The following is a 16746-nucleotide window of genomic DNA, read 5'->3' as shown; positions in this document are numbered from 1 at the left end:
AAATTTTTTAATTGAAATAGCCCTTGGTTGATTTCTTTCTTTCATTTTTTTTTGGATAATTGGCATTCTGTAATATTTATGATTTTTTATAAAGCAGAAAATGAGAAATGTTACAATATGATCAGAGCCTTTGTTTCTTTAATAAATGTGTTTGAACTATAAAAAAAAATTAAGAACAAATTTGTCACTATACTCTATCTCAATATCCAATTTTGTAACTCTAATTTGATTGATTTTTGTATTTAAATTTAGATGTTGGATGATTTTCAAACAAAATTTGAGAAAAGAAAATATTCTTTCTGTTGAGGAGGATTTTCGGACGAAAGAAGAGGGCAAAAGCTGTTTATCTGGGGCTGCAGGTGGAATGGGGTCACCGTTGACATGATTTGCCAAAAAGTGTTTGATTTCCGAAGATTGAGTTTAGATTTGAAATTTATCGTATTATCAATTAAATTTAAATATTAATTTTAATAAAATTAATTTAATATAATTTTTTTATTAAAATTTTTTAATTATAATTATAATAATATTTTAATAATAATAATAATTATTATTATTATTAATTTTAATTTCATCAAAATTAATTTTATCATTTATTTAAATTAAATCTAAGATACAAACAATTTATGCCTCCCTTTACTGAGTTCTTATTTAACCCACAATTAATTTTAAGTGATGGATAATAAAATTAATTTTTATGAAATTAAAAATAATAATAATAAATGTTATATCTATAATTAAAAAAATATATATTATGATTTTGATTGAAAAAAATTTTAATAAAAAATTTATATTAAATAAAATTTATTAAAATTAATAATTAAATTTAATTAATAATATAATAAATTCAATTACGTTATACCAACAAAATGCGATAAAATGCAAAGATAACCTTGGCACCAAGACAACGAAATCCAACGCTTGTGGCAACTCATGTTAATAGGCATTTGGCTTTTGTAAAGTCTCCGCTTCACAGCACACCACCATATTTAATGCGATACATGAAAATTTTCCTTTTTTATACTCCTCTTTGCAGTCTACTCATTTTTTATTTTAATTTTATTTCAGTCAAACATTTAGTGGCACGTGTTTGTAACTGTTTATCGCTTGACTTTTCAAGCCATCAACCGACAGTGGAAAACACCAGGGTGAAATGCATATATAAATATAAATATAATAATAATAATTAAGGAAGGATTAGACTTTTTCCTCCTGTTTGTGAGTATTTGACATCATTGGTGACGCTATTTGGAGGGAGTGTGTTAGACATGATCATTTTAAGTCGACAAAACAAAGAAAAAGTAGAGTTTCTCCCAAGTTTCAGTTTCACCCACCTTTGACGACAAAATGGGAGAAGGGGTGACAGAAACAAGAAAAGAGATGAGCAGCCTGGTTTTTGCTGTTAATGGACAGAGGTTTGAGCTCTCCAACGTTGACCCTTCTACAACTTTGCTCGAGTTCTTGCGTTCTCAGACTCCTTTCAAAAGTGTTAAGCTCAGCTGTGGTGAAGGTCTCTCTCTCTCTCTCTCTCCTTTTCCTGTTGTGTGTGTTCGGGTTTCAAGGTTTTGTTGACTTAAATCGATAAGGAATACATATGTTGAGTTTCATATTAAATTAGTAAACCTCATGGTCGATGATTTTTTTTATTTCATTTACTTTTATGGATATGAAATTTCAGAACTTCTTTTAAGATTTTAAGAAAGAGTTTTTTTTTTTTCCAAAAGACATTGAAATCTGAAATTTTTAAAAAAAAATTCATGTGTTATGAGATTTAAATTTTAAATTTATTTTTTTATTGATTAGATGAATTTTTTTTTCTTCTAGCCATAAATTTTAAAACTTTTAATGATCATTAATTTTCATCTTTGTTCTTTACTTAATTTGATGCATGATCGGATTTTTTGTCTTTGTTTTGTTCGCCATTTAATTGTGCAAGATCAGCGATGGGGTATGTTTTAAGCATCGACCATTTTTTTCTTTATGGGAAATCGTGCTAGTGTTTATTAAATATAATAAATATAAAATGATAGATAATAATATTTTAATAATAAATCTAATAATTCAAATAAAACAATAATTATACAACCATGACAAAATCAAGTACTATTAAACATATAATTAAAATAGTTAAATTAGCAAGCTGCGTATAATAATTATATTATTGTTTGATTTATATTTTAGTATATCATTATTGTGCTAAATATGTCATTTTAAGTGGTAAAGATTTAAAAATAAAATTTTCAATGATTTAAATACTTTTTGATCTGACCCTGCTAGTTACCAACTAGAAGAACATTTAAAGCTAATTAAAGACAGTGAAATTAGTAAGGTGTTCAAGCGACGGATTGACTTTTCAAACTCTTTGTCTAAGACCCATGCCAACATTAGGCTTGAATGAAATTTAAAAAATATTAATATATTAAATATATTTTAAAATTAAAATTAAATAAAAATAATTTTTAGTAATTAAATAATTATCATGGTCCACGAGATATTATTTGCTTTAACTTTACTGGATATTATGATTTTATTTCACAAAAAATACATTTTAAAGGTGGTGTAAATACTTATATTTTAATATCAATTCTAGTAAACAGTCGATATGGGATTCATGATTTTTCGTTAAGATGACATCTCATACTCCAACAAGGGCCCATTGTTTTCGATGGCATATCATTAGTACCCCAAAGCTGGCTCTAATGGCAAACGTCAAAACGTTTAAAAAATCGTTTAAAAAATCGTCATTATATCAAAACATTTCAAAAATCATTAATATGTCAAACATTTCATTAATCATAAATTAATATTAAAACATATCAATTTATAAATCATTGCAACTATGATGTCATTTAAATATCATAACCAATCCAAATCATTAATCAATCATTAGAAGTTATCATAAATCATCATTATCATTAGTTTATTGTTAGTTACGATCGTTGTTATAACCATTATTATCATTAATTTATTGTTAGTTACGATAATTGTTATAACTCGTAACATTGGTCGTATTGATAATTTTATCCTTATAATAATTGCTAACTATTATAACTAGCTAATCAAGACCTCATGCTAACTATTATAACCCATTAGCTAGGGTCGTATGATTATGGCTATACTAACTACTATAACCCGTTAGTTAGGGTCGTAAAATTAGTTTTGGTAACGATGATCCCACTTCTTAGAGATTTAAATTCGTAGCTATTATAAAGCCATTTTTAAACATAAATGAATTTCTCATTTCATTTATAAGTATGATCCATTATTTATATAGCAAAACGCAAAATAATCATATGTTCGACGCTATTTTCATTTATCGAATATAAAGAAATAAACTTTCATTTATTTAGAAACATACATATATATATAAATTCAAAAACAAACAAAGTGTGTGAGATTCTATTTATTTCATTTCAAATCCACCACTTAGGTTTTTTTCTCAAAATAATTAATTGCTTATTTAAAATTATTTCAATATATCAGAAATTAATCAACCATTTTTTAAGCCATTTATATAAAAAATAACTAAGTTATACAAGAGTTAACTCAACAACTAATAGTGACAGCTTGAGCTCTTTTCATTAAAATGACCATATCTCAAGATATACAACTCGAAATTAAGATTTATTTAATGTGTTAGAAACTAGACTTGATAAACTTTCTAACCATAAATGGTCCACCTTGTAATTTCTTGCAAATTAATTATAATACGTCATGTGCAGCTGTTAGTCAGTATATATACCTTTTAGTAAAAATTAAATATTTATTCTTAAAAGACTTGGAATTCAATTTTGCTTATTTCATTGGAAAGAAGACTTAATAACCTTTCTAAACATATATGGCTCAATTTGTAATTCATTGTATAAAAATTAAAAGATTTTTTGTAATTTTTCTCTGATACTACTACCAAGTAGCCTACATATTCTTAAGTAAAAATTAGACAATTTTTCATAAAAAAACTCAAAATTGACTTCCGTTTATTTAATTGGAAAATAGATTCTATGAGCTTTCCAATGGTATATAAGAATCATAGTAATACTTTATCCTTTAATACAGAATTTTATTTTAATCTATTGTTGTAAATAATAGCATTTCATCCCAAAACATGTTTTCTCTTTCAATCTTTAATAACCCAAATCCCACATTCAACCTTTAAAATTCACTTAATAATCATCATTAAATCTTAATAACATGAAAAAAATAAAACCTAATAGTTTACTCAAATAAATCACAAATATTAATGGGAGATTTCATAATTTTTCTTGATTTTTCTCTCATAAACGTCAACTCCAAATAATAATAATCAACATAATATTTTTTTTAAATAAAAAGAGGGCATATACTCACATTTAGGAGATTAACCTAATTGTAACCTTTGATTTTGGATCATCAACTTGATTTTTCATACTCTTTAACTTTAAAAAAGATGAGGAAAAATAGTTTTCATTTTCTTTTCTATTTTACGATAAACAAAAGTGGCTAGGTTTTCTTTCATACAATATCTTAGCCTCTTTTTTATGGCAATTAATCTCTTAAAGAAACTAATGGGTTTTGGTAATAATCTGCCCAATTATCATTTAGTTTGGGATATCATTTGTGAAGACCCATATCTAACCTACAAGGTATTGTTTGTTTTGACCAAAGGTGTTATGGTTTTGTCCCACAAAAGGTGCCTCCCAAGTTTAGGATTAAGTTTTAACTTATATATCATAACAGATTCTCAAAATATCTCAATATAAGATTAGGGTATCATAAACTCCTCTTGTTAAAACTTGATGTCCCTATCAAGCCCAACACAAAACACATATAGAATCATAGAACCATAGAGTCAAGATCACATCAGACATTGAGATTTTAAAGGTGGCTCCCCCCATATAGCACTTAGCTCCCAGAGGATTTTAAAAGTGGTTCTCATGGTGTAACACTTTGTTCTCATTCAATTAGTAACCGTTCTGATGTCATTTGTAGAGATACGCACCTAATTTATGAGGTATTATCCACTTTGATTTGAAGATCTCACAATTTTTTTCACAAAAGGCACATCAAAGGTTTGGGTTTAGATATATATATATATATATATATCACATCATATCTTCACATTTTTTTCAATGTGGGATTGAGGGCATTACAATCTCTTTTGTTAAAGCTTAACGTCCTATCAAGCCTAACAAAGCACATATAAATTCATAGAATTAGGATCACACCAAACGCTGGGATTCTAGAAGTAGCTCCCATCGCGTAGCACTTAATTTTCTCGAGATTCTAGAGGTGACTCTTACAGTGTAGCATTTAGCTCCCATCCGACTGGTAATCGCTCTAATACCATTTGTGGAGAGTCGCACTCAATCTGTAAGGTATTATTTGCTTTGATCTAAAAATATTACGGTTTTATCACACAAAAGGCACCTCACAAATTTGAGATTAAATCTCAACTTATATATTATAGTAGATTTTCAAAATATCCTAATGTAGGTTTAGGATATCACAAACTCTTTTCGTTAAAGCTTGATGTCCCATCAAGCTCAACACAAAGCATACACAAAATCACATAATCATATACATAGAACCAAGATCACATCAAATGTTAGGATTCCAGAGGTGGCTCCCACCACATAACACTAAGCTCTCGTAAGATTCTAGAGGTAGCTTTTATGGGATAAAATTATAAGACTTTCGAGTCAAAGCAAACAATACATCATAGGTTGGATGTGATTTTTCATAAATGATATCAGAGCAATTATCAATCGAACGAAAATTAAGTGCTACACCGTGAGAGCTACTTCTAAAATCTTACGAAAGCTAAGTGCTACACGATGAGAGCCATCTCTGGAATTCTAACGTTTGGTGTGATTTTGGTTCTATGGTTCTATGTGTATAGTTCTGTGATTTTATATATACTTTATGTTGGGCTTGATAAGGACGTCAAGCTTTAACAGGAGAGTTTGTGATACCTCAATTTCGCATCAATATGTTCTAAGAATCTGTTATGATAAATAGGTTAAGTCTTAATGTCAAACTTGTGAGGTATCTTTTGTGGAATAAAATCATGAGAGTTTTTGGTTAAAGCAAACAATACCTCGCAAATTGAGTACGAATCTCTACAATAATGACCCAAGTTGAACTTGAGCCTAAAAAATTTTGTTCAAAGTTCGGCTAGGGCTAAGCCTAACCCATTGAGTTGCCAGATAATCCTGCTTTTAGGAAAGGTTTAGTTTTGGCCAAATTAATTCCTTTACCTATCAAATTATTTTAAATGGAGATTTCGCATAGTTTTGATGTGGTCTATGACTTGTAATCTAGACAACCCATTTTGTTCGAGAATTTTTTTGAAATTGAAATGGACCTTTTACCGTAAATTGGGTCTTAATCAAAAAGCTTTAAGCTTAAGAATTAAAAGCTCAAAAATTTTAATTTTAGTTTTAATTTGAGTCTTAATGTTGATTTTGGTTTTTAATTTTAGTTTTTATTATTTCTAGTTAAAAAAAAGGTCAAAAGTAAAAAAAAAAAGGTCAAAGGCCAAAAAAAAAGGAAAAGGAAAAATAAAAAACGGGGATTATGGATTCATTTTAGGATTCGATCAAATTAAATCACACAAATAAAATTACAAAATTAATTCACATCAAAATAGAATCAAATCGGAAAAAAAATTCGATTGCATTGATTTAGTTTCCAAATTGAAAGGGATTCAATTCTCTATTAAGGATACACATGAACAACAAGCACATTGGGGAATCAACTAGACAGAAATCGTAAGGAGGAGGGAATCAAGCAACAAAACAAAAGCGATTAGCAATTAAAGTTGTTTAAAAATTTTTGGGAATTGAGTTCATAATTTTGATTCTAGGTTCTAATTGGTTTCTGGGTTTTGAGTTTTGTTTGAAAATTTTGAGATTGTTTTGATTTTGGTTTTTACTTGTAGATTTTGGTTTTTTTGGGATCTGGGAATTTTAGATTTTTGCTGTGAAATTTTTGGGAACTTATTTGCATTTTTAGGTTTTTTTTTTGTTGGAATTTATCAATGAGTTTGAATTTTCTGGTGTAGTACATGGAGGTTGGAAGGGTTTTGCGGTGATCGATATCTTGGCTCATCCAATTTTATAAAAATTTTGAATTTTTCAGCTATCGGTTGAAGTTTCTGGTGCTGGAATTTGGAATTTAGCTGGCCAATTGAATTTTTTGTTGGCTATTTTAGAGAGAGGGGAGAGGAATTAAAATTTAGAGAGAGAAGTAGTAGGGAAAAATCTAAGAAAAATTGAAGTTTTCTAACTTTTATATCAAATCCAATATGACGTTATTTTGACGAAAGGCTGACTCATATGTGACCCGCATGCGACTTGCACACCTCCTTGCCTAGGATCCAATACGGTCGCAAGGTGTCACTTTTTTTTTTATTTTTCTTTTTCTGTTTTATTTTTTTATTTTTTACATATAGTTATATTTTGTTTTATTTATTTATTTTAATTGTGAATGAGTTAATTAGGATAAAAAAATTTTGACATTAATTATAATATATATTTTTGCATGATTATTAATTGCATGATAGTTTATATTAATTGTATGATATATTATATTATTGCATGATATTATTTTCCACGATAATTTTTGTTTATTTTAAAATTTTTTTTCTTTTTCAAATTTAAAAAAAGGGTTTTCAAAAAAATAAATGTCTAGTCTTATCTAACTATTGGAGGATTTAAATCTTAAATTAAATCGTATCAAACTATTGGAGGACTTAATAAATTTTCTTGAAACAAATAAATTTTCAATCCTACCAATATATTGAGAGATAATTTTTAACAGAAAATTTTACCAATATATTGGAAGATATTTATGAAAATGAATTATTTTTTATAAAAAAAGATTATGAATCTCCAATGATGGAATTATTAAAAGCGTTGTAAATAGTAATCTCTATATAAATTCTTAGATGAGAAAATCTTTTTTAAATTTCACTAACATATTGGAGAATTGAGATAATAATTTTTAATAGCAAAGTTCTAAATCTTATTTTTTAAAAAATTAAATAAATCTAACGACAGAGTCTCTTCAAAGTAGGACACTAGTCTTCATGAATATTAAAAAATTATCTTACACTATGTTTGGATTGAAGGGAGGTGAAGGAAAGCAAAGGAAAATAAAGGAAAGTAATGAAAACAAAAAAAATTCTTCCTTTGTTTGAATAAACTTTTAATTTAAAAGAAAGAAAAGAGGTAGAAACTTAATAACTTTTGATTTCCCTTCTAATTCTCATTTTTTTAATACCATAATTTAAGTGAAAAGCTAAGAAAAAGAAAATTGAAAAAATTTTATTTTTATAAAAAGTCTATTATGTCAATATTTTTATTATGATATTAGATTTGATTATATAATTGATACTTCCGACAAAAATAAAATTTTTTATGAGTTTTTTATATAATATCACAATTTATAAATATTTTATGATTTTTTAAGTCTTGACAACAAAACAAGCTTAATTATTGTAAGAATAAATCAGCTAATACATCTTACTGTTTTATACATGCTCAATTTTATTTAAAAAAATTTATTTATACAAACTAGATAGTATAAAGATATATTTGTATATTATATATTATTTTATAAAAAAAATGTTATAATTGAAAAAAATATTATAATAAATTATTTCTTTTCCTTTTCACTATTTATCTAAATAATGAGTGTTAAAATTCATTTCCTTTCATTTCTTTTATTAATTTTAATTATTCAAACAAATGGTACATGTACCACTTTCTTTCTTTTAAAAAACTTTTATTTCCTTTCATTTTATTTCTTTTCCTTTCTTTTATTTATATGTATCCAAACATAGCGTTAAATTACTATCAAACCGTTGAAGTAATTTTAGAATAAATTTTCAATAATTAAATTATTTAATAAAATTATAAAAATATTTTAAGGTTTGAATAACTTGAAATCAAATTGGTATCATCTTTGAGTAGATGTTGTGATGGTGTTATAATATTTATTATGCGTAACCGTATTCCTGAATTTAATATGATTTTGTATATTAGAATTTACAAGATACCCGAATCAAGTTTGGTATTTATCTTTAAAATGGGACAGATGTAATTAGATAATCAATCACATCTAAACAAAAAATATTAATGACGACTTCTTAAATTTATGTTTGGCGATAAGTTCACGAATCTATATGATATAAAAAAAAAAGAGAAAGAAGAGATTTCATATAAGAAAACGGCAAAAGGCTTTACTTTCTTAGGAAGCTAAGAAAAAGCTTCTCTAATACCATGCTAAACATTTTCTTCATGGTAGATAATATACGATTACAGTAGTTGACTATCACAAAAATATTAAAAGAAAATTATGCTCCTAGTGCCTGGGTTGGTTCAGAAATAAGATAGAGTGAGGATCCATTTCAGAAATAAGGGAGTAAGGATCCATTTAAATTTTCGTTTAACATCATGCGGTTGGAATACAAAAAGCAAATAGCAAAAAAAAGAAAAAAGAAAAAAACAAAATCACAAAACTTTCAACCAAACAAATATTTTGTTAATAAATTTTAAAAAATCTCCTTGTTCTTAGTCAATATAGTAGTAGAATAATAGTGTTTATCTTTTGAGTTCATACTTTAAAATTTTTAATTTCATAAGTGGTATTAAGAAATTAACATTTATCTTATTTTTATTTTTTATTTTTTAAATATATTCTTATATGTCTCTTTCTTTTAAGCATTGTGGAATCTAAAAATTTAACTATTAGTATATTTGATAATTATTTTTTTATATGGAAGAGAGGAAATTGGAACGTAGCTTTTTTAGGTATGGGTACATGCACCAAAGCCAAGTGCTTGGTTGCGTATTTGAGGTATGGATTAACTTTGCAGTTTTATCAAACAGATGGAATAGGAGAAGTCAGTTTCACGTATATTATCTGTTACCTTAATGTTTACTGTGTTTGTGTCGGTGAGCTACAAGAGGAATGATATTGAATTGTTGTTTTTCCTGTTTAACAGGAGGCTGTGGCGCCTGTGTTGTCCTACTGTCCAAGTATAACCCAGTGCTTGACCAGGTTGAGGATTTTACTGTGAGTTCGTGCCTCACACTTCTTTGCAGTGTTAATGGATGTTCAATCACAACAGCTGAGGGAGTTGGAAATAGCAAGGGTGGTTTCCACCCTATTCAGGAAAGGTTCGCTGGTTTCCATGCTAGTCAATGTGGCTTTTGTACCCCTGGAATGTGTGTTTCTTTCTTTTCAGCTCTTGTCAATGCTGATAAGACCAACAGACCAGAACCCCGTCCTGGATTCTCCAAGCTGACAGTTTCTGAAGCCGAAAAGGCCATTGCAGGAAATCTTTGTCGCTGTACTGGTTACCGCCCTATTGCTGATGCTTGTAAAAGTTTTGCAGCTGATGTTGATATGGAGGACTTGGGGCTTAATTCTTTTTGGAAAAAGGGAGAAAGTGATGAAGTAAAGCTGCGTAGATTACCTTCGTACAATAATTGTACTGCAAATTCTAAGTTCCCTGAGTTTCTCAAGATGGAAATCAGGGCAGGTGCCTGTCTGGTTTCAGAAGGACATCGTTGGTATGGTCCTACTAGTGTTGAGCAACTTCAAAGCTTATTAGAAATGGATGAGGACAATGGTGGAACCTCAATGAAGATTGTTGTTGGTAACACAGGAACGGGATATTACAAGGAATTACGATGCTATGAAAGATACATTGATTTGAAATATATTCCTGAGCTCTCAATCATTAGGAAAGACCAAACAGGGATTGAAATTGGAGCAGCTGTGACAATTTCTAGAGCTATCAAAGCACTGAGGGAAGAAAATGAATATGAATTTCACCGAGGGCAAATGGTGTTCAAAAGAATTGCTGACCATATGGAAAAGATTGCTACAGCTTTCATAAGGAATTCAGGTAGTGTAGGAGGGAATTTGATAATGGCCCAGAGGAAACAATTCCCATCAGATATTGCTACCATACTACTTTCTGTGGGTACATTGGTGAATATAATGACTGGTCAGAAACTTGAAAAGCTTACATTGGAGGAGTTCCTGGAGATGCCCCCTTTGCATTCCAAAAGTGTTCTTTTAAGTATTAAAATCCCTTGCTGGGAGTCTAGGAATAAGGATACTTCTTCTGAAACTGACACTAAGTTGCTATTTGAAACTTATCGGGCTTCACCTCGTCCTCTGGGGAATGCACTTCCCTATTTGAATGCAGCTTTTTTGGCTGAGATTTCTCTTTGTAGTAATTCTACTGGATTCATGCTAAATAACTGTCAGCTGGCTTTTGGTGCTTATGGGACCAAACACTCAATTAAAGCAACAAAAGTTGAGGAATTCTTAACTGGAAAAGTGCTAAGCGTAGGCGTTTTGTATGATGCTATTAAATTTCTTGGGACTACTATAACACCTGAAGATGGCATCTCGAGTCCTGCTTACAGATCAAGCTTAGCTGTTGGCTTTCTTTTCGAGTTCCTAAGCCCCTTAATTGACACCCCTGCAGAAATTTCAAATGGCTGGCTCACCGGATACAATTGTGCCAAGTGGTTCATTGATTCCAAATTGAAACAGAATAATGGTCAGTTTGATGAAATCAAACTCCCAACATTGTTGTCATCGGCAAAGCAAGTGATTCAATCAAGTAAAGAATATCATCCAGTTGGAGAGGCAATTCCAAAAACAGGAGCTGCCATTCAAGCTTCTGGTCAGTCATATCCTACAGAAAATTCTATTACTTCACCATCACAGTTCACACAAAAATTTTAAGTTATTGATCGTTATCTGTGTTTCATAGTTTCATGAATCAATAATTAATTGGTTGGGAACACGAAGACTTGGTGCTAAGATCATCTCTTTCTCAACATATCTGTGCACCCTAAAATAGCTGCTAGTGCTAGTATAACACTAAAGCAAGTGCCTTTAGGGGACTCTGCCTGAAAAACTAGACTATTTGAGATAAGACCATTTTATTAGTTTTTTTTTCTTATGGATTAATTGTTAAATTTAAACATGGACGCATCTGTAATTAAGATTAATTGTTCCCCTTAAACTTGCATGCAATAGATTATTAAATGGAAAAACATTTAACCCTTGCTTTGGATGTCATCAGTAAATATATATTTATCACTTTATTCTCAATGGAATCAATGCTGATTCAGCTAATTATGTAGGTGAGGCTGTTTATGTGGACGATATTCCATCTCCAAGTAATTGCCTCCATGGAGCATTTATTTATAGCACAGAGCCACTAGCACGGCTAAAGGGCATAAAATTTAATCCTGGATGGTCACCAGATGGAGTCGCTGCACTTATTACTGTCAAAGACATTCCTGGGGAGAATGTAGGTTGCGTGACCGTATTTGGTAATGAACCTTTATATGCAGATGAGGTTGCTCAGTGTGCTGGAGATCGCATTGCCTTTGTGGTAATTCCATGGTTTCATTGTCTGCCTTTTCTTTTGTTTGCAGTAATTGTTATTAATATTGACATAGTACAATGCTAAAAAGGTGTCCATTAGTATTTTGAGAACTTGATTAGGGAAATGACTCTTTCAGGTTGCGGATACACAAAAACATGCAGACTTGGCCGCAAACCTTGCAGTTATTGATTATGACAAAGAGAATCTGGAACCACCAATATTATCTGTAGAAGAAGCTGTTGAAAGATGCAGCTTTTTTGAGGTTCCTTCTTTCCTCTGCCCCGAACAGGTTGGTGATTTCTCAAAAGGAATGGCTGAAGCTGATCATCAGATTCTCTCTGCTAAGGTAATTTCCATGCTTTCAAGAGCCGTTTACTATATTTCATCATGGATTGCTAATGTATCTTTTGAATTGTTACATCTAGCTCAAACTCGGGTCACAATACTATTTTTATATGGAGACACAAACAGCCCTTGCTGTGCCAGATGAAGACAACTGCATTGTAGTGTACACTTCTAATCAAAGTCCTGAGTTCACACATGATACAATAGCTAAATGCCTTGGCATTCCCGGACATAATGTTCGAGTGATTATGAGAAGGGTTGGCGGAGGCTTTGGTGGCAAGGCCATAAAATCAATTCCTGTGAGTCTCAAAATCTTTCTGCAGTGTTCTCAGTTCATGAAAAAATATGCTTCTCTTTTGCACTTAGGGTGTGCTGCATGAAATTGAATTTGTCAGAAGCTACGGAAAGGAATATTGAATTAAAGCAACTAATGTATGAAGATAACTTTCAGGACATTTTTAGAGGGGAATTGTTTTGTTTAGTGTGCTAAAATTTTACTCTGTTCTGTTCATTGTATCAATTAATTATATTCTTTCATGTAGGTTGCTACAGCATGCGCCCTCGCTGCCTACAAGTTACAGCGTCCAGTCAGGATATACATGAATAGAAAGACTGATATGATAATGGCAGGAGGAAGACATCCAATGAAAATAACTTATAGTGTAGGATTCAAAAGTAATGGGAAGATTACAGCCCTGAAACTCGATATACTAATTGATGCAGGGGTATACCCAGATGTGAGTATAATCATGCCTAAAGCTATGGTTGGGACACTTAAAAAGTATGACTGGGGTGCTCTATCCTTTGATATAAAACTATGCAAAACAAACCTTCCAAGTAGGTCGGCAATGAGAGCCCCTGGGGAGGTACAGGCATCATTTATAACTGAAGCTATTATTGAACATGTAGCATCCACCCTTTCCATTGATGTGGATTCTGTCAGAAATATTAATCTCCACACATACAACAGCCTTGAATTCTTTTACAAGAGTAATGCAGGTGAACCGTTTGAATACACTTTACCATCAATATGGGATAAGTTGGCCACTTCTTCAAGCTTCTACCATCGGACTGAAATGATAAAGGAATTTAATAGGTCTAATAAATGGCGCAAAAGAGGAATTTCACGTGTGCCTACTGTGCATGAAGTGGTCGTGAGTCCAAACCCTGGGAAAGTAAGCATTCTAAGAGATGGATCAATTGTTGTTGAAGTTGGAGGAGTTGAGCTAGGTCAGGGTCTCTGGACAAAAGTAAAACAGATGACTGCATATGGTCTTAGTTTGATCCAATGTGGTGGAACAGATGAACTTGTGGAGAAAGTAAGAGTCATACAAGCTGATACTTTGAGTTTAATTCAAGGGGGTATGACTTCTGGCAGCACCACATCTGAGTCAAGCTGTGAAGCAGTTAGACTTTGCTGCAATGTCTTGGTTGAGAGACTTACTGCTCTCAGGGAAAGGCTGTTGAAACAAATGGGATCTATAGAATGGGAGACATTGATTATGCAGGTATATATCTGAACTTCAGAATATTCTGACTTCATTATTTTTCTCCTTTGATCACTGGATGAGTTATATATAACATTAATGCAGGCATATATGAATTCTGTGAACTTATCAGCAAGTTCATTGTTTATACCTGGCATTTCTTCCAGAGCTTACCTAAACTATGGTGCAGCAGTTAGTGAGGTGAGTTTATCTCTTTCCCCTATTGCTTTGATTTGTTGCTTGTCTTAAAATCAACCCACTCTTTGTTTAACTCCATTATAATTTTCCCACTGAACATGATATACAACAAATCATGCTTCTATCTTGACATTGCAGGTGGAAATAAACCTTCTAACAGGGGAAACCACAATTTTGCAGACAGATCTTATATATGACTGTGGCCAAAGCCTAAATCCAGCTGTGGATTTAGGACAGGTTATAGCCTGAATACAATCCTTTTGCTTTTCATTTTTAAAAATTCTCTTTAGCCTTGGCTTATTTTATATTTATCCCAGAGTCTTTCCATGTCAGGCATTGTTTAATTTCCCATTTTCCAAGCTTGTTCCACTTTTTTACACGCATTAAGTTGGTTCATCACGACTAATAATTTATTTTTTTGCAGATTGAAGGAGCCTATGTTCAAGGAATAGGGTTCTTTATGCTTGAAGAGTACCCCACAAACTCGGATGGATTAGTGATTTCAAAGGGGACATGGACTTATAAGATCCCTACAGTGGACACCATTCCCAGACAATTTAATGTAGAAATCCTCAACAGTGGACATCATCAAAATCGTGTACTTTCTTCCAAAGGTAAGTTTAAAATTTCAATGAAATTCTTGTCATTTTTTTGGTAAAATTAGTAAACATTTTACTTAAATAGGTAATTTGTGAATTAATATTTATTTATTTCATATATAATAAATATATCATATAAAATTCATTATATCACAATTTGTGTTTATATATCAAATATAAAATATATATTTTAATTTTTAATAAATTTATTTATAACTTTATTAAAATTTTAAATATATTTTAGAGTTGCCCGCACTAATTCTACTTACAGCCGTAGGCATGGACAGGGTCAGGAAGCAGGGGGTGCTGTGGGGGCCTCGTCCCCCAACTACCCAAACCTAAGCAAATTGTTTTTGAGATATCTTATCTTAGCATCAAATATGGGTTATTTAAGATTTTGATAAGATATTTGGTTATCATTGATAAACACACAAAATTTATTAGTTAATTGTAATTAATTATATTATTCTTACAGTATCTTTTTGGTTCCCTCGACCCAGCTTGATGAAACTCTATGCTAATATATATGTCCCTTTGCAGCTTCCGGAGAGCCGCCACTAACTCTAGCAGTTTCAGTTCACTGTGCTACAATGGCAGCTATAAGAGAAGCCAGGCAACAACTTGCTTCATGGAGTGGACAAAGGGAGTCAGATTCAACATTCCAGTACTTGAAGGTACCTGCCACCATGCCTGTTGTGAAAGAGCTGTGCGGGCTTGATAGCGTTCACAAGTTCTTGCAATGGACAATGGGAAAAAATTAGTTGAGCAAATTCTGCTGTCTGGTTTAAAAATTTTATTACTGCTTTCACAGATAAAAATATAAAATTATATTTAAATAAAGTTCAAAGTTGAAACAACACATGTGAAAGGACAGTGCTATATTATACATTGGGATAGAGATGGTTTGAAGTTAGAGAAGAGAGTAAACAATCATTGTGCCTAATAATGAAAAGTTTTTAATTGAAATATCCCTTGGTTGATTTCTTTTTTTTTTTTTTGGATAATTGGCATTTTGTAATCTTTATGATTTTTTATAAAGCAGAAAATGAGAAATTTTAAAATATGATCAGAGCCGTTTTTTTTCTTTAATAAATGTATTTGAACTATAAAAAAAAAATTAACAAATTTGTCACTATATCTCAATATCCAATCTCGTAACTCTAATTTGATTGATTTTTTTCATTAAAATTTTGTTTTGGATGATTTTAAAACCAAATTTAACAAAAAGAAAATATTCCTTCTGTTGAGAAAGATTTTTGGGATGACAGAAGTGGGCGAAAGCTGCTGATCTGGAGGTGAGATGGGGTCACCGTTCACTTCAGTTGCCGAAAGTGTTGGAATTGTGTCGATTGAGATACAAGTGGTCAACGCCTCCCTTTGCTGGGTTTTAATCTAACCCACAACTAATCTTAGCCTAAAGACAATGAAATAAAACCAAATATATATATATATATATATATATAATTGTTTGGGATATTTGGTAGTCAAAAGAGTATATTAATTTTTTTTCTTATTAGAAGTCTTCAGTGAATAATCAAAGATAATTTCGACATTTATGTTGATCTAATATATTAGGTCAATCTAACATATTCAATGTTACATCAATTTGATTATATTTTTATTGTTTCCCGATGATCTCCTATCCCTTACCTTTAAATATGAATGTCTAAGTATCATTAAGTCAAGTTCAATCTACTTCTAATTCTTTTTATTA

At 30.7% G+C, this 16746-nt stretch overlaps 1 protein-coding gene across 2 annotated transcripts; it reads left to right on the top strand.

Annotated features, from left to right (window-relative positions):
• Positions 1 to 1247: 1247 nt before the first annotated feature.
• LOC111284724 (indole-3-acetaldehyde oxidase-like) lies at positions 1248 to 15998 on the top strand. 2 transcript variants are annotated; one of them, XM_022873602.2, is made up of 10 exons: positions 1248 to 1510; positions 9989 to 11689; positions 12156 to 12409; positions 12540 to 12749; positions 12829 to 13047; positions 13291 to 14256; positions 14341 to 14436; positions 14572 to 14670; positions 14858 to 15047; positions 15304 to 15466. In XM_022873602.2, exons 1-10 carry the CDS (start codon positions 1348 to 1350, stop codon positions 15372 to 15374), a joined length of 3969 nt encoding a protein of 1322 aa, XP_022729337.2. In that variant the 5' UTR covers positions 1248 to 1347; the 3' UTR covers positions 15375 to 15466. The 2 variants fall into 2 exon arrangements, with proteins under 2 accessions (XP_022729337.2, XP_022729336.2); XM_022873601.2 differs by lacking the exon at positions 15304 to 15466 and adding an exon at positions 15573 to 15998 and having other exon boundaries at positions 1254 to 1510.
• Positions 15999 to 16746: the final 748 nt, after the last annotated feature.

Source organism: Durio zibethinus, chromosome 6, assembly GCF_047325235.1.
Source record: "Durio zibethinus cultivar Kanyao isolate XHJ-2024 chromosome 6, ASM4732523v1, whole genome shotgun sequence".
NCBI classification, from domain to species: Eukaryota; Viridiplantae; Streptophyta; class Magnoliopsida; order Malvales; family Malvaceae; genus Durio; species Durio zibethinus.
The sequence above is the reverse complement of the archived record's forward strand: the minus strand, read 5'-3'. Positions and strand labels throughout refer to the sequence as shown.

Coding starts and splice junctions, on each gene's coding strand:
- LOC111284724 (XM_022873601.2), top strand. CDS start 1,348: ATGGGAGAAGGGGTGACAGAAACAAGAAAAGAGATGAGCAGCCTGGTT. Junction 13,048..13,290: donor AGGCCATAAAATCAATTCCT/GTGAGTCTCAAA, acceptor TCTTTCATGTAG/GTTGCTACAGCATGCGCCCT. Junction 14,671..14,857: donor CAGCTGTGGATTTAGGACAG/GTTATAGCCTGA, acceptor ATTTTTTTGCAG/ATTGAAGGAGCCTATGTTCA.